Source organism: Hypanus sabinus, chromosome 8 (genome assembly GCF_030144855.1).
Source record: "Hypanus sabinus isolate sHypSab1 chromosome 8, sHypSab1.hap1, whole genome shotgun sequence".
NCBI classification, from domain to species: domain Eukaryota; kingdom Metazoa; phylum Chordata; class Chondrichthyes; order Myliobatiformes; family Dasyatidae; genus Hypanus; species Hypanus sabinus.
Window position 1 is genome coordinate 129,121,990 of NC_082713.1, and position 25,948 is coordinate 129,147,937.

Consider the following 25,948-nt stretch of genomic DNA (forward strand, 5'->3'; position numbering starts at 1 on the left):
AATTTAAACATGGTGCACTAATGCTATGTTTCACAGGATGCTGTAGAAAAATATGAAGAAGTAATTCACAATCTAGAATTTGCCAAGGAGCTGCAAAAAACCTTTTCTGCACTCAACCAAGAAGTAAGTTCTGACTTGCTAATAGTTCAGGAATGGTCAGTGCTGGAAGTTAATGGCATGTTGAGCTGTTTGCCTCTTAAAGTTGGGTATTGGAAATTAAACTTAGCACTGTTGAGAAGTAGATTAAACTTTGCTGAATTAACATTGCTACTAATTCCATCTATTTGAATCCTCAGTGGTTTCAATGATAGTAACTCGTTTGGCAGTCTGGACTATTGTGCAACCTTTTATTTAAAAACAAATGCAGACATGATCTGGGCAGTTGTGCTGTCTGAATGCTGGCAGTGCAGATTTAGTATCAGCATTTGCACACGTTTGTTTAAATTTAAAAGAATTGGCAATCATTCCATAACGGCTGCCTTTCACAGACTGTTTCTCAACTTCTGTCACCTTCTTCCCAAATATTAATGGGACATAGTAACTCTGAATGTGGACCACGCTGTTCAGACAACTTTTCCTTTGATTGTTATGGCTGTTCACCAGCCAATTTAACTGTACAATATCCATTTGAGTACTGTTTATGTCCCACAAAGGTAGACTTGTATTTAGTTACTTTTTTTTTTACTGTTTCTATATATCACCTGATTCTTCCTCTAAAATGAAGGATTTTGCTGTAGTGTTACAATTAGATTAAATGGTCTTGCATAATGTGCAGTAGCCTCATTATCATGGATGAGCACTGAACTTTGAATTCTGGACTTGTTCTAATTTGCATTATTTTTAAACAGCTCTTAAAAGCACAAAAGAAAACTTTGCGACGTGAGCAAATTCTGAGGACTGAAATGGAGAAAAAACGTCTTTGTACTGTATTGCACGTCAAATATATACTGGACAATTTCAACCAGGAGCATGTTCAAAATGACTTCAGAGATGGCATTAATGGTGCATTTATTATTTCTCGGAAGGAAATTGGGTACCTAAAGGACTTCTGTAAACTTGTCTGTCCTGAAAGGAGTGAAAATATATCGTAAGTGATGGTATTCAGTTTCCACATCTTGCACTGCTTTAATTTGTCCTAGGTAACCATGACTAGTAGCCTTGTCTTTCTTTAAAGAGCATATGGTGCTTCCTTGGAACGATTGCAGTCCTTGTGAAAGTATTCAGTTCTTCTGTAACATTCTAAAGTTTAAAGTGTAGTAGTTGGGTATTGATAACTTTATTAGTATTCTGCTTTAAAGTGTGATATACTTTTTGTTAAACTTGGGTTTTGGGTAAGTATATAAATGCTTAGAAAGTTGCCTTGAATTGAAAGCAACTTTAGGTTGAGATCCTGGCATGTACTAATGGAAAATCAATTTCTTATCACCTGGAAATATGGAAAATGCTGTTTGAAGAACTCCCTTCTCCTGCAGCCTTATTGTACTTAATGTTTTCTGCTTTTGACTGAGGTGTGGCATTAGTGTGAGATAATTCTGATCTGTCTGTCTCTTCTAGCACTGTCCTAACTGCTAATGAAAAGGGAGAAATGTACAATAATGCACAGGTCTTGGTGTTTTTTTGTTTTGTCTCTTTAGTCTTGAAGATCAAATGGAATTGGTGTCAAATCAAATGTGGGATCTTCTGGAAGGATTGGACAAGATGGTGGTTGGTAGTACCTGTAAGTTGAAGTCTTCAAATGAAAATGGAACTTACTGGAATTGCAGAGAGTTGAACCATTATCTAATTTTTGCCAAAAGCTCACTTTAACAATGAATTTTGGCCTGCTTGACTATAAGCATGCACACTTTTTTTTTCTAGACAAACACTTGAAGGAGACGATAAGCAGACTTTTGAAGTGTTCCTACTTTGATAATATTCCAGTCCCTCACAATGGGTTGCAAGAAGATGATAAGATCCAAGAGGTGCAAATGACCTCCAAACCTCAGATGCTGTCTGGAAAAGAATCTGGTAAGTGACCTTGATCCAAGAAGCTCTTCCTGTTTGATGCTGAAGTTTTCATGATCAAGACTGATATTAAACCATCCATGTATAGGTACTAATCGACAATTTCCTTCAGTCGGCAGTGAAGCAGAAATTGATTTTTGAATACAAGGGTCTAAAATTAAAGAGATCTAAATTTAACAATTAAAATTTTCATACCTGGAGTAAAAGACACTGGTCAACAAACGACCTTCTTATATTAAATACAGCTGCATACTTTTGACTATATAATGACTGGCTTTTGAGCAGTTTGTTTTTGGAATTGTTTAGATGGCTGCAGGCTCAAGGTTATGGTGTCTGCCTGTGTATGACCAAATTTCACATAATTTCACAACTCGAATGCAAATACTAGTAATTTTTTTTTTCCTATGAGACCGACTGAGTGCAGGATAACGATACATCTCCAGCAAAGGATGTGTAAAGTACTTCTTCCCTCCACTAGCCTGCAGGTTTTCGTTGGGCCCCCCCCCCCCTCACCTGGATCAGGGCCATGCAAAGCCATGGGAGCAGGTGGTGGATGGTTGTATGAGCAGCTGGTGCACAAATCCTGGTTACGTGACCATTGATGCCAAGCAGAAAATCTCTGAAGAGTATTGATAATGGCTGGGGTTACCCATCTTGTAAAGATGCTGCCCAGGAGAAGGCAATGGCAGATTTTTCTACTGAAGTGGCTTGCCAAAAGCAGTCATGGTCATGGAAAGACCATGATTGCCCATGTCATATGACATGGCAATTAACAAACAAATGAACAAGTAGATTAAAACCCCTAGGATGATAACCTGCTCATCCTTTACATCCATTCTACAGAAATAATTTTTCAGATTATTAACATAAATTAAGTTATTAGTAATTGGTACCACTGTTAAGCACAATGATTTATGGGGCTGGACCATGGCTATTCATTTGAAGCTATTGAAATTTGTTCCTTGTAAGCTATGAAGTATGACCACCCTGGTTGCCTTCGAGTAATAGGGGCACTCACTGGTGTTTGAATTACAAGGCCAAAACAGGTAGTGGTTTGTTTGTTTTTTTTAAGCTTCATTGCTCGGCTGAAATGGTAACCGAGAATACCTACACTGCCTAGAACACTGGAGAATTTGCTTTAAAGATAATAGCCCAGTTGTATCCTGAACTTGTTGTGCTCAACCTGTATTGTTCTGTAATTTATGAAGTGCTACTTCACCCAGTCTCTGTGACACTTGGCGGCTGCTGCTATGATACCAAATTTCATGACATATGCTGGTGATATTAAACCTGATTCTGACTTTATCCCCCTTCCCACTGTCTAGCAAGTGCCTTGTATGTGCTTCTACTTGAGAAGTGGAAGCTTTAACAATGCAGCAGTATCCTATAATCTAGGAATGGCACCTGCTGTCATTGCTATTATCTGATCATTACTACTTGGTTTGTATTGTTAGCATTTTTGTGCAAGCAGACTTTTTCACTAGATTTAAGCTTTGTTTTACTTGACCTGTGTTTGCATTTTGGCAATGCTACAAATTAAGGGCTTGTGGTGGGGGGGGGGGGGCAGGTTTGATGGAAGATCATCTGGTGAGTAGAGCTTCTGGAGAAACTAGCTAGACAGCAGAGTCTTGTTTCAGAGGCACAAGTCTCCTCTTTGGAGGAAAAAAAAGAAAAGTGACAGTCCTGAAAAATCTTGTTCAAATTCTGGTGTATTGGTCTATTATTCTTTCAAAGTACTTAAAATTTCTAAGAAATGACATGATACTCGTACGCAAAAAAATCCCTGCAAGCTGAAATTTATTGCAAAATAAAATGTGACTAAGACCTGGTGTGAATTGGTCATCTTGTGTACTAAGAAAGTAATAGCAAATCAGATGTGGGTGAAGAGAGGCTAGAGGTATCAGTGTTTCACATTATTAACTTGTAATTCGGAAGCATTCAGATTTTACTCAACCTTTGAGTTTCTTCTATTTGCTGAGCACCCTTGTGCAGAGCAACGTGGCTTTGATAATTGAGTGTCATTGTCGAGCTCGGACAATGACAAGCGCTCATAATCATTTTTTTCCACTTAAAATGATAAAAGCTGCAGCTGTTTTAAAAGTTCTGCAGCTGTTTTGACATCTTCCTCCTATACAAAAAATTGTAGTTTGTGCCACAATGGGGTACAAACAATGCGGTGATTTAAAACAGACCTTTTTTTTTCTTCAGGAATACAGAAGAGTAGAAATCTTCATTTCTTGAATTGCGTGCAAAACCACCTTGGGATTGTTTAAAGTTCAAAGTAATTTATTATCAAAGTACACATATATCACCATATACAACCCTGAGATTTATATTCTTGTGGGCATACTTCATAAATCCATAATATTCTAATAACCATTATAGAATCAAAGACAGCACCACCTTGGGTGTTCAACAGTGTGCAAAAGACAAAGTAATAAATATTGAGAACATGAGCTGAAGTGCCCTTGAAGATTGTGGGAACACTTCAATGATGAGGCAACAGAGAAGTTGTCTCCTCTGGTTCAAGAACTTAATGGTTGAGGGGTAGTAACTGTTCTAGAACCTGGTAGTGAGTTCTGAGGATCCTGTACTTCATGATCAAATTGTGCAAGTAAGTACAAGATTAACTGGATGCCTGTGGTAGACCAAAACCAGTGAACACTCTCCTGACAAACAGGTGCAGCATGAATTGACCAAAGATAGCAGTAATGAGCAGTGGAGCAAACTTTGTGCATGGAAAACTGGTAAAAATACCTGATTGCCCTAATTGAACATGCTAAATAATTAAATTGTGACTCTGTTACTTGTTCTTAAACTTTTTTTTTGCATTGTAGAGTCTGACTTGCATTTTTTGTGCTCAAGTGAAATGCAGCCAAGAGAGGTAGGATAACCTTAATTGTAATAAGCTTTTTGTGTTTGTAATCTTGCTGTATTGGAATATAGCTTTTTAAATGCTTATTTTTCCATGTGATTTGGAGCATCTTGTTGCACTTTGATTTCCAGAATGTTTTTAGCTGCTTAATTTGGACACACTGGCTATTTTTCTATTAGGCCTTTTCTGGTAAAGTGAATGCACAAAAAAAAATCTGCAGGGCACTGTTACTAATTGAAATCCAGTGTTGTAAATAGTCGAGCCATGAACCTTCATGGGTCAAAGGTTTTTTTTTCTCTCTGAAATGAGAAAGAAGAAATTGAGTGTGTCAGGGCTGAAGCAGCTTCAAAAGGGTGAAGAGAATCTCTGGGCTGTTGGAGGATGACAATGCACTATTAGTCATCAGTGCAAACAAAATGAAATTGAACCAGTATAACATGGTGTTGCAGCAAAAATATTCAGCTCTAATAGTAACAATGAGTTACCAGAAGCTGGAGAATGCTGTATGGTATCTAGGAAGTTGTAAAATGCCTACACTGCTGACTTTGATTTGAGCATCTTAAACTGTGCAAGAGGTCAAGTAAAGATGGGGAAAATGAAGTGAGAATAGGATGGGCAATTGAAATGGAAAGCTTGGGGCTGCCCCTGCAAAGTGATTGCACTCTGAGAAGTAGTTCCCCTGTCTGATTGAGTCTCAGTTTGGAGAGGATCATATTGTAAACTTTTGATGTAGATTATGGTCAGAAGTACAAGTGAATTGCTGCTTCAGCTAGTTGGTGGGAAGCAGAGTGGCAGAAGGATCAGTGCTGTGGGTGGTGGGAATTGAGCAGAATCAGGGTGACAGAGGCATAGTCCTTTGGGGAATGCTGAGATGGAAAGGAGGGGTACCTAGAATATTATTGGAACTGGTGGAAACTAGACTCAATGTAACTGAATTGCTGGTGTGGAAAGTAAGGACCAGGAGAACTGTATTCAGTACTTCCCACTGGGATGGTTAAGGAGAAAGAGGGAAAAGGGGCTCAGAGGGAAAACGAAGTGTTTTATCCTCAAGGTTTAGGGAAATCACGGGTCAGGAAAAGACCATTCAAAAGCAATGTAGAAAGTTTCATTGGAGCAAAATCTCCCAGTTTCTCCTTCACCATAAGAATGGAATGGCCATCTTAGAGGCAGAGGAGAGGAAACGTAGCTATTAAGGTCTATGCTTCTAATGAAAGTTTGTGACCAGCCCCTTGGAGACAGTGAAGTTCAGCAAAAGAAGAGTTGGTGAGGGCAGAGTGAAAATTAGCTAGAAAAGTAAATGAATCAGTATTCTGCATTAGTGAAAAGTGAAGTTTTAATTTTGTGATCCTTTATTTCCCAGCACTTGTGCTTTTTTTTCCATTTACTAATGAAAATTAGAAAAATGAAAAGGAATTAAGGGTGTCAATCTAAACAGAACTTGTAGTCTATAACTTATTCCTTGAAAACAAAACAAGCTTAGCTTAGCCACCTCTGCATCTTTAATTTGCAGAAAGTGAGTGGAATTTTAGTGCAAGGAGTTCAGCCAAATGAATGTATTTATTGGAAGGTGAAGAGTTTGTCCATGGCGAAGATGAGCTACTTGTGATGAGGGAATTGGAAAGTCAGTGATAGGTGGGGGGAGCTTTGGAAGTGAGATGAATGGACTGAGATTTAACTTTGTTTGGGATTTGAAAATGGGTCCATATGTGCAACCATCACACTTCTCTGTCACCATCTAACTGTCCATGGCAACCTAGCTCCAAACAATCACAGTTGTGACCTTTTTTCAGTTTCCTTACCCACATCTACAACATAAAATATAATTTTCCTTCCCAGTCATAACAAAAGATTTTTGATCTGGAACTGACTTTATCCTGAAATAGATGCTGCTTGCCCTGTATATTTTAAGTTTTGTCAAAATAATTTCTTACATACACCCACTCCTGTGTGAAGGGCAATCGGTACTGTTTATAATAGACCAGCTCAGTGAAAGGGTTGGTCTAGTATAATTTGAGCACCTGGTTAGGGGTTGGGGTTGGGAAAAGACCTGCCTGTCTACTTGAAATGTCCATGAATTTGAGTAAATCTGACTTCTTGAACACTTAACAACTGGTCTGTACAATTAGACTTTGGTATTGACTTTCTAGATTTCACGATTATTTAAGTGTCATGTTTTAAGGTTTCTGGAAATCTGCTTCACAGTAGCACTGTTTAATTGACTGTTGGTTTCTTGTTGCTTTGTAATAATCATGTATCCAGCTGGACAGTAATTGGACCAGGAGCATGCAATTGTACACTCCTGAAGATGATTAAGTACACGACCTATTTGTGCTGCTAGCACTAATTTCCTCTTTAGTTTTTGAATAGGCAATACATGAGCAAAACAGACTACTCTGTGAAACAGCAGCCTGAAAAACAAAGGAACTGGGAAGGAGAATTTTCCAGGAAGCAAGAGACAATCCCCAGCAAATGGGATGCTGATTATGTGAGCCAAAAACATGAAAGCACTGCTCCTAAAACGTGGGATGAGGAGTTCATTGAAAGAAAACAGGACAAGGAACATCTTAAAAAGTGGGATGTGGAATATGTCAATAGGCAGAAGGAGGAACAGCCAAAAAATTGGGATAACCAGTACTCTGACATTCAAGAGACAAAAAGGTGGGATCCAGGTTCAGTCCCAAAGGAGACCACTGAGCCAAAGAGAATTATGCCTGAGGCCAAAGAGGTAAGAATACGAATTGCTTTTGTTGCCTCAACATCACTGCAAATCCAACTGACAATTTTCCCCTTACTCCATTTAGAAACGTGATCGTGGTTCAAAACCAAAACGTGAAGCAAAACAAGTGGGTAAAATATTTCTGGCTTCTGACCACAAATGGTACATGGTGGCACAAAAGTTATTGTATATACTCCCAAGTTAGGGTGTTCTATCTGGGGGTAAAAGTTCTCTTTATTTTTCTCCTGGGATCAAGATGTTGGCAAAATCAACATGTATTGCTTGTCCCTTAATGATCTTGAGAAAGTAGTGAGTTACTTAGTGCTACAGTAGTGAAGGTGAATGAACTCATTCCAATTGCAGAATGATCTCTGGAAATTTAGCCCAATCATTCATGAATGGATGAGAAATTTGAGTTGTGTACTATGTAGAAAAGTTTATTTTCCTATCTTTAAATAACCTGCAGTTTGAATACAAATGCTTGCTGGTTGTAGAGGTTATAGGTGTGGGAGGTCTCCTTGAAGTTACCTAGGCAAGTAATGGTACATCTAATTGTAGGGGGCACATAATGAAGTCACTGTTTTGGGGTGGGGGGGGGACTAAAAGTTTAGTGGTGGATAGATTACCTGTCAAGTGGATTTCCTAGTCACGCCACTTCCTGTTGCACTCATTCAGGCAAACGGAGAATATCCCATCATGCTGCTAATTTGTGGCTTACAGATTGTGCAGATGCAGCTGGCCATCACTGATACTAAAACATGGTACGCAGCCTCTGACAGCAATTGTATTTGTCTAGCTGTACCAGTTGGAGTTAATACATTATAACAAAGGAAGAATACAGAATTCTGGAAAGAATAAATGCAGTTCTAAATGTGACTAAAATGGTTACAAGGCCAAATAAGTAGAATAATCTATGCATCTTGAACCAATTAGGTTGTTTTAAATGCTACTTGATCTTTGAAAGCTACATTGTATTATCAGTGTGGGAGTTGAGGAAGAACTGGCAACGTGCTATTGTAATTACATTGCATACTATTTTAAATTGCCATAATATTGGAGAATTGGGGCTGAAATATGGTACAAATGAGAACTTCAGTGGCAGACCTGTCTTTGAGCAGGAATAGCTAATATCCATTCACCATGCCGATCTTGAGATTGGCACGTTCAGTTGGAGTTGACCATTCAATAATTGCCAAATCAAAACTGGAAGATCAGTGGGTCAGTTGTGGAGAGGCAAAGCTGAGGACGTGGGATCTGAATCACCACTTCAGCTGGATTTCAAGAAGTGTGCTTTCTCGAGTCATGCTAAACGTAGTGAATTTTATCTAAGGTTTATAGTGGTGGTGAAGTGATGTAAATCGAGGGTGATTTTTTTCAAAATGGTAAACCTGTTAAAACTGGCTGTTCACCAAGCAGAATAGACCTGTGAGTGTTTCATCTGCCCTTCTGTGATGTGTGACAGTATCATAATGCAGGGTTAGTGCAGGAAAGTGGGGTTGAGGTGAAAGATGACGATGAGCTTATTGAATGGTGAGATGGGTCAGGTATTCTTTGGCATTGAGCTAGCAATTTGGACTCCAGTTAATCTGACACAACAGCAACTGAACATTTCAGTGCACAATATTGCCTGAAAAGAAATTGTATGCTTTCTATTTAACTTGTAACTTAAAATGAATGTACACCAACTGTTTAGAATTATATTTGTCAATAATTAGAGTACATTCTAATTGTTCTCATTAAGCAGCAAAAATCTTGTTAACTTTGTGCAGAACTGATCCTAAGTGACGGTTTAACTCCCCTTAGGTGTCAAAAGTGGTGCAGCAAGCAGCTGTCGAGTTCTGCTCAACATCTTCTCTACCAAATGACCCAGAACTCAGGAGGAAAAAGCTTCAAGACCTAATGTCCCAAATACAAGGCACATGTCACTTCATTCAGGTATGTCAGTCACTTGTGGATTCTGATCTGCTCACTTAGACTTGAACTTTGTGTTGAGGGTATTGACTTTGAAAGGCCAAATAAAACATGCCCATGGAATTGGAAGAACTGCGGTAGCATTGCTGCAGACTGGAGCGGGGGGGGGGGGTGTCCTTCTCTTTCTCTCTCTCCCCCACCCCCCCACAATGTTGTACTTTGGTTTTGTTGCTGGGACTTGAGTCCTGCAATCACTGGCTTTTTATGCAAGCATATCTTAGTGATTGGCCTGCTGTAAAATTTGGGGGCAGGGTGGAGTGGCAAAAGAACTGGTGCTTGTGGCCTGATTTGCCTCCCCTCTACTCTCAAGTATCCTCAGCTGTATCATGGGTTCCTCTGGGGTTTGAGTTGGCATATGGGCTCTTAACAGTGATCCAGGTAGTAGACCTGAGTTAGTGCTTCTGGACCTCCTGAATTGATGGTAGAAATGTTATCTCTTGGCCTCTGGTCCTTCAAGTCCAGAGTGTAGGCAAGGCACTCTGTTTTGAAATTGACTACGAAAACTTGGCTGCTTGGCAGTTGGATTGCCTTTATTTCCAAAGAGTTCAACCATGTCACAGTAGGATAATCTTTCATGACCAGTACACTTGGACTCTAACTTTGGAGGGGCTGTTCTTGTGCACCTGATCTCCTTTTTAGGCAGTAGAGGTTCCAGGTTTTGGAGAAAATTTTTTCATATAAAAGCATTGGTGCTGCAGTACAGTTTGTAGATGGTCTATATTGTATAGACAAGAAGGAAATGTATCTGGATTTCCCTGAGGACTGAGCTTGTGACTACTGTTATCAATGCCAAGGTACTTCAATGTTGTAAATACTTGGGGGGAGGGGGGAGAGATGGGAATGTGAACAGACCTAACAAAAGTATAAGGCCATGGCATCAACATTTGTCAGGGAAGTTAAAAATAAATAAATAAATAACTTTAAAGAATGCAAGGAAAGGAACTTTGGGTAAGAATTATGTGTGGGGTATAGGGACAGATTGTGCAAGTGGCAGATAGAAAATTCCACTTGGTGCCCGGGATTTTTAAACATGGAATGTGCATGGAAATAGGAGTTGGCCCAGTACCAATTGGATTTTGTGCCATTCAACACTCCTAGCTGATCTTTCTACATTATTAACATGAGCCATCTAGAATGTACTCAATAGAAGGAAAGTGGATTTGGTGGTAACGAGTGCTTTTATATACTGACAAAGTTGAACTAATTGGAACCCACTAGTGAGTTGACCAAATGGTGCCTCTTTAATCTTCTTTCCAGCATTAAGAGCATATGGCACTACCTTGTATGTTCAGTTTATACTTTTTCATAATGGTCTATCTGGATGCTTTCTGTAGTAAAATAAGCTGTGTTGTTTAATTCTGTACACATCCATTGCTTCACGTGCCTACTCCATGTTGTACTATGAACTATTTCTCCAGTGATTCACTTGCAGAAAAGTGAACAAGTTATCTTTGCATGTAGTTATTTAAATGAATTGCTTTAGTTGCTCGTTGCACCCTTTTTTTGCAACATTAATTGAAGTTGACGATAATAATGTCAGTCTGTTTGTACTTTCAGATGTGTCAAGTGTACATATACTTGAATAGCTAGAAACAATTTGGTCAGTAGGAAGGATCTGTAACTTTTCAACTAAAAAATTGGTTTTTTGAACTCAGGATTCAATGCTAGATTCTGATGCCACCTCACAAAGTGCTATTGGATCGCAGAAGCCTGCTGTATTATCACTCAAAACTGCAGGTAGGAGGCTTATTTACTTCTTGCCAAGGCTAATACAGCACAGTGATAATGCTTACTAAGCTCATTGGAAGATAAAAAGCAGGTGTCCATTCTAATCTAAAACAGATTAAAAGTTGAGCTAATTAGTTGCACTCTGTGGCTTAGGGGAAGAAGCTTGTTAGCAATTGCTGTAAATAGATTTCTGGCAAATCTAATGTAGGGAATGGAGTAGCAGCACCAAAGTAGTCTGAGTAAAAGTAATAATTGTATTGCATGACCAATTATGAGGCATCTTTTTATGCCACCATTTTATCCCTGTTAATGTAGGTTCTCCTGAAAGTAGGGAGGGAAAGTGCCTGGTTACTGCAGTTAAATTCTGCATGCCAGAACATACTTCAGAAATGGAAATGAAGTTATTTGTCTTGAACATCAGCTACTACAGGGTTAAATGACTTTCCAAAAAGGAAGCATTTTTGTGTTGTATACCAAGCCCAAGGATTGTTTCCAGAGTACTGGTCACCAGAATGCCATTTTTATAGCGCTCCAATTGAAAGTAGAGTTAAACAGGCCGTTTGGCCCAATATGTGCCAATCATGATGCCAAATTAAATCTCTTTTGCCTGTGCACAATTTATAACCTTCCATTCATGCATGTTCCTGTCTTTCGAATAGCCTCTAAGACATTATTTCTGTTTCCACTAACCCCCATGATGTGTTCCAGGCACCTGTCTCTCTTTGGGATGGCGGTGTAAAACACTTGATTGTCATATCTCCTTGGAGCTTCCCCCCAAATGCATGTATTCTAGTACCTGGCACTTGCACTGGAAAATGATTGACTATGCGTCATTATTTCTAATACTTTGAAGTGTTATTTTTAATATCAAAACCCAACCTTGTAGAGAATCAATAATGGCTTACAAAATCTATATGTATCTCCTTATTTCTTTGCTACAAATAGATGCATTCCACTGAATGCTGTTTCTTTTCTGATTCATAACCTAATTAGTGATTGCCTTTTTCCTACCTTGCCAAGATGCTTCAGTATCTTCATTGTGCCTTAATATACCTTTTTTTTTATCTGATTACTGTTTGACATCTCCTTGGGATGCATTTTCAAGTGGCTTTTTTCCTGGCCTCAAAGATGGCACAATTCTATTTGGTCCACTGATGGCTGATACCATTGTGCACGAAGCCCTGTAATTTGCAACCATCTGTGTTTTAACACTATTTTTAGAACTATTGTAGCTTAGCTTTTACAAGGTCTTTTTTTTTAAATGAGCTGATGTAATGATTTTTTTGTGCTCTTGTTGAGCATGTTGGAACTTTGAACTGCATTTTGAGTTGATGCCAAGGCTCTCTAGTTTGCATTTATATAACCTTGCATTATTTGACAGCAGAACACTAACCAAGAACATAGGATTTTAAATGGCTGCATTTTATTTTTTTTAAAAGTACCTTTTTATGTTAACTATTGTAAGCTTTACATAAGATATAAAGTAGGATTGTAAAATGAATGTGTGAGGTAGATGGACTGATCTGTCTCGGTGTATATTTTGAGGATCTTGGTAATTGTGCAGATGAGGTTGAATTTTTCTAAATCTAATGGTATTGGTTAATGATTGTGAATCTTGTGTAGCATATTCAAAAACAAATAATCAACATTCTGAAATATCTTAATTCAAGAAGGGATCAGGGAACATGCTGCTTTTAAATTTATTCCAATATCTATTATACTGTAGCGGTGTGCTACAAGCAGCGCTAAAATTACGACACGGAGTCGGTAACTGCAGTCGAAGGAAAAACTTTATTCGAAAACTTCAGCCTCACTTTTAAGCCTCTGTCAACCGGCCCCCCATGGCGAAGAGGCTCCAAAGCTCTGTGCTCGCAAACCCCCGTAGGCTATCTAATTGTGAGTCGGTTCGGATACGCTAGGAAATGAGGCGCTACATAACCCCCCCCCCCAGAACCGGCGATACACCCCCCAATGTCCACAGCCTGGGCCAGAACCTGCTTGGGAGGTCGGCTTCTGCGCCAAGGCGCCGGAAACTCGGCCGGTTGCGCCAGGTCCACATGGGCCGGCTTGAGGCGGTCCACCGTGAAAACCTCCTCCTTCCCCCCAACGTCCAGCACGAACGTGGACCCATTGTTCCGGAGCACCGTAAACGGCCCCTCGCATGGCCGCTGCAGCGGTGGCCGATGCCCGCCCCTTCGTACAAACACAAACTTACAGTTCCGTAGGTCTTTGGGTACGCAGGTCGGGTGCCGCCCATGCTGTGAAGTGGGTATGGGGGCCAGGTTACCGAGCTTCTCGCGAAGTCTGCCCAGGACTGCAGCGGGTTCTTCCTCTTGCCCCCTCGGGGCTGGTAGGAACTCCCCGGGGACGGCCAGGGGCGCGCCGTATACCAACGCGGCCGACGAGGCGTGCAGGTCGTCCTTGGGCACTGTGCGGATGCCGAGAAGGACCCAGGGAAGCTCGTCCGCCCAGTTGGCTCCTCGCAGGCGGGCCATGAGGGCCGACTTCAGGTGACGGTGGAAACGCTCCACTAGCCCGTTCGACTGTGGGTGGTAGGCAGTGGTGTGGTGCAGCTGAGTCCCCAAAAGGCTGGCCATAGCTGACCACAGGCTGGAGGTGAACTGGGCGCCTCTGTTGGAGGTAATGTGGGCTGGTACACCAAAGCGGGATATCCAGGTGGCGAGCAGGGCTCGGGCGCAAGATTCGGAGGTGGTGTCGGTGAGCGGGACCGCCTCTGGCCATCTTGTGAACCGGTCCACGATAGTCAGGAGGTAACGCGCTCCGCGCGACACTGGCAGGGGGCCCACGATATCCACATGAATGTGGTCGAAACGCCGGTGGGCGGGATGGAACTGCTGCGGTGGGGCTTTGGTGTGCCGCTGAACCTTGGCCGTCTGGCAGTGCATGCACGTTCTGGCCCATTCACTGACCTGTTTGCGGAGACCGTGCCAAACGAACCTGCTGGAAACCAGCCGGACAGTTGTCCGGATGGAGGGATGCGCCAAGTTATGAATGGAGTCGAAAACACGTCGCCGCCAGGCTGCGGGGACGACCGGACGGGGCTGGTCGGTGGCGACGTCACAGAGTAGGGTCCTCTCACCTGGGCCCACGGGGAGGTCCTGGAGCTGCAAACCAGAGACTGCAGTCCTGTAACTCGGAATCTCCTCATCTACCTGCTGTGCCTCTGCCAGTGCCTCAAAGTCTACCCCTTGGGAAAGGGCATGAACGGTAGGGCGAGAGAGCGCATCCGCCACGACATTGTCCTTACCCGAGACGTGCCGGACATCCGTTGTGTATTCAGAGATGTAGGACAGGTGGCGTTGCTGGCGGGATGACCAGGGGTCGGATGCTTTCGTAAACGCAAAGGTAAGCGGTTTGTGGTCCGTGAATGCGGTGAAGGGCCGACCTTCTAGGAAGTACCTGAAATGCCGGATTGCCAGGTAGAGCGCCAACAGTTCCCGGTCAAAAGCACTGTACTTGAGCTCGGGTGGCCGCAGGTGTTTGCTGAAAAACGCCAGGGGTTGCCAGCGACCTGCGATGAGCTGCTCCAGCACCCCACCGACTGCCGTGTTTGATGCGTCCACTGTGAGGGCGGTAGGGGTGTCCATTCTGGGATGTACTAGCATTGCGGCGTCAGCCAAAGCTTCCTTCGTTTGAACGAAAGCGGCGGCGGACTCCTCGTCCCAGGTAATGTCCTTGCTCGGACCCGACATCAGGGCGAACAGGGGGCGCATGATCCGGGCAGCTGAAGGGAGGAAGCGGCGGTAGAAATTGACCATACCTACGAATTCCTGAAGGCCTTTGATCGTGGTGGGTCGGGGGAAGTGGCGGACCGCATCTACCTTAGCGGGCAGAGGGGCTGCCCCGTCTTTAGTAATCCTGTGGCCCAGGAAGTCAATGGTATCAAGTCCGAACTGGCATTTGGCAGGGTTGATTGTAAGACCGTACTCACTCAGTCGGGCGCAGAGTTGACGGAGGTGGGACAGATGCTCCTGACGACTGCCGCTGGCTATGAGGATGTCATCCAAATAGATGAACGCGAAGTCCAGGTCCCGTCCCACCGCGTCCATTAACCGCTGGAACGTCTGTGCGGCATTCTTCAGGCCGAACGGCATGCGGAGGAACTCGAAGAGGCCAAACGGGGTGATGAGAGCCGTTTTGGGGACGTCGTCAGGATGCATCGGGATTTGATGGTACCCTCGGACAAGGTCGACCTTGGAGAAGATCCGGGCGCCGTGCAGGTTTGCCGCAAAGTCCTGAATGTGCGGCACAGGGTAGCGGTCCGGTGTGGTAGCCTCGTTCAGCCTGCGGTAGTCGCCGCACGGTCTCCAGCCCCCCGTCGCTTTGGGCACCATGTGCAGGGGGGAAGCCCAGGGGCTGTCGGACCGCCGGATGATCCCCAATTCCTCCATTCTCTGGAACTCCTCCTTCGCCAGTCGGAGCTTGTCCGGGGGAAGCCGCCGAGCACGGGCATGGAGGGGTGGTCCCTGTGTCGGGATGTGGTGCTGTACGCCGTGCCTGGGCATGGCTGCTGTGAACTGCGGTGCCAGAACCGATGGGAACTCCGCCAGGACCCTGGTGAAGTCGTTGTCGGACAGCGTGATGGAGCCGAGGTGAGGGGCTGGCAACTGGGCCGCGCCCAGGGAGAACGTCTGAAAGGTCTCGGCGTGTACCAGTCTCTTCCTGGGCAGGTCAACCAGCAGGCTGTGAGCTCGCAAAAAATCCGCACCCAGAAGCGGTTGGGCTACGGCGGCCAGTGTGAAGTCCCACGTGAACTGGCTGGGGCCGAACAGTAGCTGCACCTGACGGGTGCCATAGGTCCTTACTGTGCTGCCATTCGCGGCCCTCAGGGGGGGACCCGGTGCCCTGCTGCGGGTGTCGTAACTCGTCGGAGGTAAAACGCTGATCTCAGCCCCAGTATCGACCAAAAACCGGCGTCCCGACCTTCTATCCCACACATACGGGAGGCTATCCCGATGGCCAGCCGCCGTAGCCATCAGCGGCGGCTGGCCCTGGCGTTTCCCGGGAACTTGCAGGGCGGGCGGCAACGGCGGGCTTCTGCGCCCCACCGCTGGTGGTAGAAGCACCAGTGGTCATTGGGCCGGGGGTTAGTGGGCTCTGCGGCCGGGCCTGGACTGGTTTGCTGCCGGGAGCGTGGCTGGGAGATCTGTGCGATGGACGCCCCGCTCACCTTTTTGGCGTTCCACAGCAAGTCCGCCCGGGCTGCCACCTTCCGGGGGTCACTGAAATCCGCGTCGGACAGCAGCAGGCGTATGTCCTCGGGCAGCTGCTCCAGGAATGCCTGCTCAAACATGAGGCCTGTGTGTCCCTCGGCCAGAGACAACATCTCATTCATTAAAGCCGATGGAGGTCTGTCGCCCAAGCCATCCAGGTGCAGTAAACGGGCAGCCCGCTCGCGCCGTGAGAGTCCGAAAGTCCTGAGGAGCAGGGCTTTGAATTCCGTGTACTTGCCGTCTGCCGGGGGCGACTGTACGAACTCCGCGACCTGGGCAGCTGTGTCCTGGTCGAGGGAGCCCACCACGTAGTAGTAGCGGGTGTCTTCTGAGGTGATCCGGCGAACGTGGAATTGGGCTTCGGCTTGCTGGAACCATAGGTCCGGGCGCTGTGTCCAGAAACCCGGCAGTTTCAACGAAACCGCATGAACAGAGGTGGCGTCGGTCATTTCTGGTCCAAAAATCGTTTGGACCGTCGGGGTCACCAATTGTAGCGGTGTGCTACAAGCAGCGCTAAAATTACGACACGGAGTCGGTAACTGCAGTCGAAGGAAAAACTTTATTCGAAAACTTCAGCCTCACTTTTAAGCCTCTGTCAACCGGCCCCCCATGGCGAAGAGGCTCCAAAGCTCTGTGCTCGCAAACCCCCGTAGGCTATCTAATTGTGAGTCGGTTCGGATACGCTAGGAAATGAGGCGCTACAATACCACATTGTGGAGATGAAGGGTACTTTGTGACTTCTGCCCTAAATGCTAGTGTTTAGAGTATACTTTTACAGGAGATGTTGTCTAGCTTGCTTATGATAGTGATAGCAAAGATGATGGTTCACACTTTTTGGTGTTAAAATAAGATTGCCAGAATGCGAGTTGCTGTTGGCTTGTGTTTTTTTTTCATGTGTAACAAAGCTTATTGGACAGTTTATATGGTCTGTTCTGTTGGTTTAACTTTTTTCTTGATTTAGCTCTAAAAGAACAGAAACAAAAGACTGAAATTGTTCCATCATCACCCAAGGTAAGAACTATGATATTTAAATACTAAAAGGCTTACCGATTACAATGGCAGATGGTCTAACTTGGAAATGTCCAAATTGACATAACTGGAATAGTCAATGGCTGACTGTATATCAAACCGTAACCTGTGCCTATGGCATTAGTAATTGCCTTGAGATATCCAAGTTGAGATCTTTCATTGTGAAACGAGTTGGGCTTTGATTAATTCTGCAGTTTCTTAAGTTTCCCACCATCGTTGTAGCCCTATGGTTTTGCAAGAGTAAGTTTGTGAGAGTACATGTTTTATTTCACATCCATCTGTGTTTCTCTCTACCCCCTCTTCCCCACCCCCATACAAAAAAATTAAAGCTCACATGAAGTAAATTGTCACTTTTTTTCTCAGCCTGCAACAGAATTAAGTGTCCTTGCCAGTACTGGGGTTAGTTCTGGTTCAGATGACCAATCTTCATTGTCTGATTCTACAACTGATCTTTCAGGACAAATTTCACAGGTGAGCCGATTTAACAATGAATTGTATTCAAACTTGAGTTGACTGGTGTTGCTTAAGTGCACTTAGTAAAGGAGAGGTGGGGAAATAAATCTGAGTTTAAAATAGAATAAATTGTAATATTTTTAAAGATGGGAGTTCTTGGAAAGTAGTCCTAGATCAGGGGTTCCTATCTTGGGGTCCATGGACCCTTCAGTCCCCGTTCTCAATCACAGATTGCTTACTTTATCTGCATGACCGTTTCAGAACCCAGTATTGAACTGCAGATGCTACCCATTTGGTGGGACAGGTGTTTGATGATGGCTCTGTAGTTTGGGAGGAGGTATTGTGTGCGTGTTATGCATGAACTTGTTTTCTCTCCTAGTGTCGTCTCAAATGCCACTTCTGTATTTTGAGCAGTCACAGTTTCAGACTAAAAATAAAGACTGATTTGTCTTCAGCTCTTTCATGCCAGGAGATTTCCATAACAGAGATGTTTGGAGATTAGATGTTTGGAGAATCTGGTGTCTAGCCATGGAGCTGAGTGACGTTTTCTTTGCTGGGTGGAGGGCTATTGGTTTATTCTGCCAGTCAGTTCTGGATTTTTTTGGAGACGAATTCTAATAGTAGCTACTCCCTTAGCTTTGTCTAGGATGCAGGTAGTCCATGCCTCAATATAAACGTAAGAAGCAATGTATGTTGGACCTTGAAATCTGTAGCAGACTATAGATCTTCAGTCTTTTCCTCAGTCAAGTCATGTTTTTTAATACACCTTTTTTTAGTACATACTTCTGTTGAGAACTAATAAACCTTTCTTAGATTACCTTGACCTTTTTTATTTTTTGAAGATGCTTCTTCAGTTGAAGCAGATTGGTAAAGAACTGTTTTGCACAGGTGTTAAGTGCAAGGGCCATTCTCTGGTGAATGAATTCAGTATGACTTGGGTTTAACTTGGTGTACAAATAAAATTCAAGGAAACTTGAGTGTGAGATATGACATTTGCAACAAGGATTGAGGAGATCTTTTGGCAATGATATTAATCAGGCTTTGATTAGATGTGTTGATTTAAAATCCTGAGTGTATACCCTGAGGCAGAAATGAAGTGGAGATAAATTTCTGCAGGAGTGGAAGAATTGATGGCAGCATTTCAAAACTGCTAATTACAATGCCAATTAGTCACATACATGCCTAATAGCAGATATTTTTCATTCTTCTTTGCCACTGCAAGATCAGCAAATAGCCCATTGGATTAAGTACAATTTAAATTATTCAGAAAATGGGGCTGAGGTGGAGCATAGCATTCGTTCGTTCTGCACTAGATGAGTTAATTGCACAAACCAGGTATTGAGCAGAAGCTTTTGAATGCTGTAGAAACATTTGATGACTGTCAAAACTGGGGTGGAAAGTGAGAACAAATTTGCCTTGTCACTGTTTGGGAGTTTGTGTGTAGTGAGATCAGAATGGGATGAATTCAGTCACGCTCCATCTTCCACTGAAAGTCTCTGAAGGAAGAAGAATGCTTCATGGGAAGAGTGGTGGTAGTCTTGCTCTAAAGCATTCTCTTTAGCTCACTCTGGTCTGGAGTGTCTACCAGCTGTGGTCTACCTCCCTTAACTCAATAAACTTCTTTTGTTTCCATCATTTTACTTGTGCTCTTAAAAAAAAAAATAACCAGAGTTAAGTTATGATTGCCTGTTTGTCTTGTTTTGGAACTGGAAACACTGCAGATAAAATGAGCATTTGTGGAATGAATCAAAGACACTTCATCAGAACTAATAATTCCAACATTAGTTGTGCCAACATCAGCAGCTTATTTAATTTCTGCTGTATTTTCCATTGTTGAAAACAACTGGCAAATCTATAATCAATGCTGTTTTCCCCCAGCCTGTCAAGTTTCACCAGCTTCTACATTTAAGTCTATTGACAACTTTTGCCTATAATTTTGCTTTGGTCAGCAATGCATCACGAAATGTCAAGACAAATGATCACAAACTTGTAATAACTGGAACTGTGTCTATTTGCCTCTTCCATTCTTCATCTAGTTCTATACATTTGGTCCCTGATCTATTTTCCTTGTACTTGTGACCTTTCAACACCCTCACTTAGTTGCCCTTGTCAAACAGCCTACTGCATCCAGCAACGATGCTGCTTCATGATGCCTGCTTTCATATCCTCTGCTCTTGTTCAAGAACAGCAATGCCATTCTTTCCATCTAACGTTCCTATTTATCTTCAACAACTCTGCCCTTTCAAACTATGCCTTCTCACTTGCTGTATTGCTCAGAGTGGTCTGCCTTTGAAATTTCAAGGGATTATCACTAATTTTGCTCTAGTGCTTCACATTGACTTGTCATTGTTCTTGCTCAAATTGAGTTGGCTGCGAGTAGTGCTCGTGCAAGTGATTCTTTAAAAAATCTTAATTTTGGATTATGCCAGTGCAGTGGCCAAACACCAGGTGAAGTTTTCTCTCATTTTAATTTGTGCTTCACTGTGGATCACGGTCATTATCACTTTTTTTTATTTAAAACTTCTCGCTGGAAAAGTTAGTGTTGCTGCTTCTCAGCCAATAGATGAATCCTGCTGGTCTCTATTGACAACTGAATGTGCTTCATTCCTGGACTTAAACTGATTGCAGTTTTGGGGAGTCTGGATTTGCAGTTGTAGGGCTCAGCCAAGCTGGGGATCCCCAATAGTTTGCTGTAATTTGCAGGATTTCCCAGTAGTTTGCTGGATCCCCAGTAGTTTGAGTAATTGCTTTCCCTATTCTATCCAAGCTCACACAGTGAGGCAAAGATCAGTTAAGGTGACTTTCTTTGCACTTAAATTTCTGTTCTTTGCTGTATTAACAAATTCACTACTATGTTGAAACTATTACTCCATAAGGAGCTTTTGCTGGGCTTCTCTCCAGTAAGAGGAAACTATAATGCTAAGTGCATTGTATCACTATCAGGTGAGGAGGAAATTCAAAAGGGGAATTCTCTAGTACAGTTGGTGTGACGGAGAGGACTCAGCAAACACATTTGCACATGTTTATTCGCTCTCAAACAAACATTGCCTTGTCATTCTGAGTGAGTGTATGCATTTCAATGCCTTCCTGGGTTAGTCTCATAATTAACCCACTGATTTCCTGCAGCATTGCTACATGCATTCAGAGTCGGACACCAAACTTTAGTTTAATTTCATTCTTTATCTGCACTTTGTGTGTGATTGTGTTGAGCATTCTGCTTTTCACGTTGTGTCCTGGCATTTGATGTGCTCAGGTTGGTTTTATGGTAAGTCGGACATTCGTAACTCAGGGACTGCCTGTAATGCAAGACTATAATCTATTATAATAGACCCCACCCAACAAGGTAATACTTGTGCATTCAATCCCTGAACTAACTCATTTGGAAAGCACTAAATTGATGTAATGCTACAGTGGCTCAATTCCAGTGTGCATTTGATGATACCTGCAACTTCATGCATCTGGCGAACTATTTTATTGGTTATAGTTATCAGTTAAGATGCAGATGGATCAAAAAATCCAATATGAAATGATCAAAAAAAAATTGTTCAAGGAGTTAATAAAGATGGTTCTGGAGGTTGGCTTATCTAAAATGTTGGATTTCTGCACAACCAAATTGCCACAACTTGTTTTTCTTTCCTTCATCTCACCACTCCCCCATTCCATGTTGAAAGCTGTGCTTGCTGTTCCACAAATGAGACGAGGAAAGTTATAGCTTAGTTGCTACTTCATCTTTGTTAAATGGAATAAGCTTCAGAAGACAGAATGGTGAGAAGTTGAAGCAGCTGAAATTCACTTAAGCTGTTATTAAAATAGTCAATAGCTCTGAACTTCTTTCTACCAGGTTTCTAATGCACCGAATTCAAAAAGTGAAGAATTCATTGCTACATCCCAGGTATACAAAACCAGTACACCCATCACTGAATCTTTAACACAATCATCACTGAAATCAAATCAGGTGAGGCTTCTACTTTTACCATTTGAAATACAAGTTACTGAATTGTGTGCAAACTGAGTATCTGGACGTATGTATTTACTAAACTTATTGCAACAACTTTGATTAAACATGTTCCTGTTCTTAAAATCTTCATGGATAATAAGGATTTTAATCACATGGTCGATATTAGAATGGAAAACCAACATGTATGTACAAACCCCATTTCCAGAAAAGTTGGGATATTTTCCAAAATGCAATAAAAACAAAAAGCTGTGATATGTTAATTCATGTGAACCTTTATTTAACTGACAAAAGTACAAAGAAAAGATTTTCGATAGTTTTACTGACCAACTTAATTGTATTTTGTAAATATACACAAATTTAGAATTTGATGGCTATAACACACTCAACAAAAGTTGGGACAGAGGCATGTTTACCATTGTGTTACATCACCTTTCCTTTTAATAACACTTTTTAATCATTTTGGAACTGAGGATACTAATTGTAGTAGATTTGCAATTGGAAATTTTGTCCATTCTTGCTTGATACAAGACTTCAGCTGCTCAACAGTCCGTGGTCTCCGTTGTCTGATTCTCCTCTTCATGATGCGCCATACATTTTCAATAGGAGATAGATCTGGACTGGCAGCAGGCCAGTCAAGCACACGCACTCTGTGTCTACAAAGCCACGCTGTTGTAGCCCGTGCAGAATGTGGTCTGGCATTGTCCTGCTGAAATAAGCATGGACGTCCCGGGAAGAGATGTCGCCTTAATGGCAACATATGTCTCTCTAAAATCCTAATATACGCCTCAGAGTCAATGATACCTTCACATACATGCAACTTACCCATGCTGTGGGCACTGATGCATCCCCATACCATCACAGGTGCTGGCTTTTGCATCTTACACTGATAGCAATCAGGATGGTCGTCTTCATCTTTGGCATGGAGAACTCGATGCCCGTTTTTTCCAAAAACTAGCTGAAATGTGGACTCATCTGACCACAGCACACGGTTCCACAGTCTTTCAGTCCATCTGAGATGAGCTCGGGCCCACAGAACTCGCCGGCGTTTCTGCATAGAGTTGATGTATGGCTTCCTCCTTGCGTAATACAGCTTCAAGTTGCATTTCTGGATGCAGTGACGGACTGTATTAAGTGACAATGGTTTTCCAAAGTACTCCCGAGCCCAGGTGGCTATAATTGTCACAGTAGCATGACGGTTTCTTAGGCAGTGCCGCCTGAGGGCTCGAAGATCACGCGCATTCAACAGTGGTTTCCGACCTTGCCCTTTACGCACTGAGATGCCTCTGAATTCTCTGAATCTTTTCACAATATTATGTACTGTAGATGTTGAAAAACCTAACTTCCCTGCAATCTTGCATTGGGAAATGTTCCTTTTGAACTGACTAACAATTCTCTCACGAATTTTGGCACAAAGGGGTGAGCCACAACCCATCCTTGCTTGCAAAGACTAAGCCTTTGATGGATGCTACTTTTATACCCTGTCATGATACCTCATCTGCTACCAATTAGCCTGCTTAATGTGGAGTCTTCCAAAATGGTGTTATTTGAATATTCTGTGCACTTTTCAATTTTATTTTAACTCTGTCCCAACTTTTGTTGAGTGTGTTGCAGCCAACAAATTCTAAATTTGTGTATATTTTCAAAATACAATTAAGTTGGTCAGTAAAACTATTGAAAATCTTTTCTTTGTCCTTTTCTCAGTTAAATAAGGGTTCACGTGAATTAACGTATCACAGATTTTTGTTCTTATTGCATTTTGGAAAATATCCCAACTTTTCTGGAAATAGGGTTTGTAAATGAAGCATTCTCTGAAGGTAAAAAACAATCTGCCCTCTACTTCTTTCCCTTCCTTTTAAGAGTTCAGACATGCTGGCAGACTATTCAATTGGACCTATCCTTCAATGAGGCATTTACCTGACTGAACATTTTCAATGTGAGAACCAGGTGACATATGTCAAACGTGAGGTATGAGCCTGAGGTGCAATGCAAACACACAGAGGGCAAGATGTTCCTGCCCCGATTCAAATCTTACTCTTGAGTCAAGTACATACTGTGGGCTGATCCACTGGTACTAGTGCTGAGGTTTAGTTATACTGTTGTGAGTGATCATTTATGGATGAAATATTAAATACAAACACACACAACATGCTGGAGGAATTCAGCAGGTGAGGCAGCTTTCATGGAGGGAATAAATTAAATGTTGACACCTGTTTTGTGCAAACTTAAAAGATGCTTTAGCACTTCCCAAGGAGCAGCACATTCTCCTGAATGTCGGCTTGCATTAATTTTCAACGAGTCCCTTAAAAGAGGGGAATCTGGCTATTTCATACATTTTATTCCTGCCTCGTCCTGCTTGGATGTCCTGACTCATCTATGAGGGATGATTGATAAGTTGTGGCCTAAGGTAGAAGGAGATGAGTTATTAATTTCAAACTTTCTGCATAATCACTCAAAAGTGTTAACCTGCATGTACATGTAATGAGAGCTGTCTCCTTCTACCGTAAGCCACAAACTTATCAATCACCCATCTGTGGACACTTTCTGGAGGTCCAAGATCCATATGTTCCACGACAGCTGAAATGTGTAAATGCAGGAGGGGACAATGCTGAAAAATAAATGTGCGAGGTGTTCTAAAATTTACTCCTGCCCAAGGCCACGAATTTATCAATCACTCCTTGCATCTCCACAGTGATCCAGGAAGAGACGTCGCCTTGATGGCAACATATGTCTCTCTAAAATCCTAATATACACCTCAGTCACTGGTACCTTCACATACATGCAACTCACCCATGCTGTGGGCACTGATGCACCCCCATACCATCACAGATGCTGGCTTTTGCACCTTTCGCTGATAACAATCAGGATGGTCATTTTCATCTTTGGCACGGAGAACTCGACGCCTGTTTTTTTCCAAAAACTAGCTGAAATGTGGACTCATCTGACCACAGCACACGGTTCCAGTCTTTCGGTCCATCTGAGATGAGCTCAGGCCCAGAGAACTCACTGGCATTTCTGCATAGAGTTAATGTATGGCTTCCTCCTTGCGTAATATAGTTTCAAGTTGCATTTCTGGATGCAAAGACAGACTGTTAAGTGACAATGGTTTTCCGAAGTACTCCCAAGTCCAGGTGGCTATAATTGTCACAGTAGCATGATGATTTCTTAGGCAGTGCCACCTGAGGGCTTGAAGATCATGCGCATTCAACAGGGCATTCGACCTTGCCCTTTACGCACTGAGATGTCTCTGAATTCTGAGTCTTTTCACAATATTATGTACTGTAGATGTTGAAAGACCTAAATTCTCTGCAATCTTGCGTTGGGAAATATTCCTTTTGAACTGACTAACAATTCTGTCACGAATTTTGGCACAAAGGGGTGAGCCACGACCCATCCTTGCTTACAGAGACTGAGCCTTTGATGGACGCTACTTTTATACCCAGTCATGATACCTCACCTGCTACCAATTAGCCTGCTTAATGTAGAGTCTTCCAACCAGTGTTACTTGAATATTCTATGCACTTTTCAATCTTATTTTAACTCTTCCCCAACTTTTGAGTGTGTTGCAGCCATCAAATTCTAAATTTGTGTATATTTACAAAATACAATTAAGTTGGTCAGTAAAACTATTGAAAATCTTGTACTTTTGTCAGTTAAATAAAGGTTCACGTGAATTAACATATCACAGATTTTTGTTTTTATTGCATTTTGGAAAATATCCCAACTTTTCTGGAAATGGGGGTTTGTAGAACAGTACAGGGCATGATGCTGTGCCAACCTTTTAAATAAAAGATCAATAGAACACTTCCCTTCTACATAACCCTCCACTTTTTTCTTGAATTCATTTGACTATATAAGTCTCTTGTATCTCCCTAATGTATTTGCCTTAATGCTCCCAGCACTTTGTTTTATAATTAAAAAAAAATTACCTCTGACAGACCCCTATACTTTTCTCCAGTCACCTTCAGAGTTACGCCCCACTT

The 25,948-nt window shown here is 42.5% G+C and overlaps 1 protein-coding gene across 12 annotated transcripts in view; it reads left to right on the forward strand.

The window, feature by feature from the left end:
- LOC132398418 (caprin-2-like) overlaps positions 1-25,948 on the forward strand; it is a 76,812-nt gene that overhangs the window by 7,842 nt on the left and 43,022 nt on the right. For 10 of the 12 annotated variants that reach the window (XM_059977820.1, XM_059977821.1, XM_059977822.1 and 7 more), the window contains exons 3-14: positions 37-123; positions 849-1,087; positions 1,635-1,717; positions 1,858-2,007; positions 4,842-4,888; positions 7,236-7,604; positions 7,681-7,722; positions 9,399-9,530; positions 11,222-11,303; positions 17,490-17,539; positions 17,921-18,028; positions 21,852-21,965. In XM_059977820.1, the coding sequence (XP_059833803.1) occupies positions 37-123; positions 849-1,087; positions 1,635-1,717; positions 1,858-2,007; positions 4,842-4,888; positions 7,236-7,604; positions 7,681-7,722; positions 9,399-9,530; positions 11,222-11,303; positions 17,490-17,539; positions 17,921-18,028; positions 21,852-21,965 (1,503 nt within the window). The remainder of the gene's footprint in view (positions 1-36; positions 124-848; positions 1,088-1,634; positions 1,718-1,857; positions 2,008-4,841; positions 4,889-7,235; positions 7,605-7,680; positions 7,723-9,398; positions 9,531-11,221; positions 11,304-17,489; positions 17,540-17,920; positions 18,029-21,851; positions 21,966-25,948) is intronic. The other 2 variants (XM_059977814.1, XM_059977815.1) reach the window with 1 other exon arrangement.